This window comes from the organism of the source record quoted next, unplaced genomic scaffold (genome assembly GCF_019419815.1).
Source record: "Pyrus x bretschneideri cultivar Hongxiangsu unplaced genomic scaffold, Pyrus_bretschneideri_v1 Contig56, whole genome shotgun sequence".
Taxonomy (NCBI): domain Eukaryota; kingdom Viridiplantae; phylum Streptophyta; class Magnoliopsida; order Rosales; family Rosaceae; genus Pyrus; species Pyrus x bretschneideri.
In genome coordinates, this window is record NW_025999794.1 from 2,284,644 (window position 1) to 2,286,859 (window position 2,216).

General features: G+C 38.3%; 1 protein-coding gene across 1 annotated transcript; it reads left to right on the plus strand.

The window, feature by feature from the left end:
* Window positions 1–250: 250 nt before the first annotated feature.
* Window positions 251–1,376, plus strand: LOC103967025 (heavy metal-associated isoprenylated plant protein 23-like). Its single transcript, XM_009380270.3, has 2 exons — window positions 251–647; window positions 911–1,376. The coding sequence occupies exons 1-2, from the start codon at window positions 488–490 to the stop codon at window positions 1,210–1,212; spliced, it is 462 nt and encodes a 153-aa protein (XP_009378545.2). The 5' UTR covers window positions 251–487; the 3' UTR covers window positions 1,213–1,376.
* The last annotated feature ends 840 nt before the right edge of the window (window positions 1,377–2,216 follow it).

Sequence of the window (2,216 nt, forward strand, 5' to 3'; positions counted from 1 at the left end):
TCGTTCCTTCCACAACAAGGATAAATGGTTTCTCTATTAAAAAAAACGAAGATGTGAAGTACCCATACATCGCATTTTAAAATTCAATCAATTCAACCTCTAGAAAAAAAAAAATCTGGGTTCCTGGGTTTTTGTTTCCTCCTGTTTGGGGTGGCCCACTACCTTTCCTCTGGTGATTTTTATTTTTCTAGAAAAAAAAAAAAAAAAACAAAGAAAAATAAAAAGGCTCTATAAGAAGTAGGGGCTTTGTGTGAGAGAAAGACGTCATACGAAGTAAAAGAGAGAGTTCGAGTGTTGTAAGGCAAGGAAAGAATCCATTTAATAAAATTGTTCAGCAGCGGCAACAGCAAGGGAGGGGAACTTCCTTCCTTCCTTCCTTCCTTGTAGTTTCTCAAGGGGCGCCTAAATTCTTCATATAATTGCTCACCAAGGGTTTGTCGAAAGGCATCGACTGAAAACTTTTGAGCTTAAAAAAAAGCTTCGAAAAATGGGAGTTGGAGAAACATTGGAGTACTTGTATGATCTGGTGAACAACAGTGGGTATAAACACAAAAAGAAGAAGCAATTACAGACAGTGGAGCTCAAAGTCAGGATGGACTGTGATGGCTGTGAGCTTAAGGTCAAGAATGCCCTCTCTTCCTTAACTGGTATGTTCTTTTTCTGCATGTTTTTCATTTTTTTTTTTTTTTTTTTTGTGTATTTTACGTCGCAAATTACAAATGTCATCAAATTTTGCAAGTTTTCTTCAATAAGCCGGACTACTCAGCAGTGCGGGATATTGACAATCAGCACTATTTTTTTTTTTTTTTTTCTCAACTATTCAGTCCAGACTACTGAAGTCAGACAATCCCCAAATTAGACAAACCCCAAATTTTGAGCTGATAAAAGATGTTTGTTGAATGTTGGGCAGGGGTTAAATCTGTGGAGATAAACAGGAAGCAACAGAAGGTGACTGTGACAGGGTATGTTGAACCAAACAAAGTGCTGAAGAAGGCAAAGTCAACAGGGAAGAGGGCGGAGATATGGCCTTATGTGCCCTACAACTTAGTGGCACAGCCCTACATTGCTCAGGCTTATGACAAGAAGGCACCTCCTGGTTATGTCAGAAATGTGGACAACAATCCCTCCTCCACTGGGACTGTCACAAAATATGAAGACCCTTACACCACCATGTTCAGTGATGATAACCCTAATGCCTGCTCCATCATGTAATAGTAATACCATAACTTGCATGCATCTTCTAGCTAGCTAGCTTCCAAGCCTGTGTAATATTTTCAATCTACCCCCCATCCCCCTTCTTTTTTTCAATATTGCATTTTTGTTTTTGATTTCCTTTTATATGGGCATATGAGAAATTATAGGGAGTTTTGATTTCATATTCTTGCCATATTTCCTTTTCGGATTCGGAAATGGTCTTATAATTCAAACGGTTAAAAACTTTTGCTCAACACCCAAAACCAAAAGTAGTTTTGTAGTGAAATGGTTAAGAATATTTGCTTAGAATCCGAGCCAGATATGTTCAATTCCGCTCACCTCGGCATTGCTTATAGAATAAGGGTTTAAACGCACAAATCCAAAATCAACCTAAATTAATCAAGTTAATGTGAAATTTTTATTATTTTTTTATTTTTTTAAATCAGTGGGTGGGCTTACAATAAGACAAAATCACGTAGCATAAGTGAGGAGGTTTGAGATTTTATATACATATTGGATCAAGTGGAGCAGCCCATCTAGCTGAAATAGGTAAGGCAATTTACAAGAAAAAATATCTACGCTCCTTATTTACTCGTTTGCACTCCCACTCGATCAAATAAATCGAGGGTGGATGGAGGGACTGAAAAAAACAAGAGAGGAGTGGAAGGGGACAAAATGGGGAGTGAAAATTGTTAAAGAATGTGTTAGATCTTAGATGCACAAAGTTGGATAGACTTTGGAACGACATAAAGTGTCAAGTTTGTGATCTTTACATGGTTGCTCAGGTCACTTAGTGTAGGTGAATGTGTAGGAAGACAAAGATAGAGAAGCAAACTCAAAATGTATGTGGATATGGGATTCTAGGAGCTTTATTCTGATGTTTATATGTGTTGCGTTGTGATTGGCCTTCTGGTTGGAGAGAAACTCTTGTGTTTCGGCAAGGGTGTCTCAGCACGAAACATTTGGTGGGTCCCTGAAGGTGTGGAGTTGATCGGTGCTCAATAGTTTTGGGATTGGTAAGT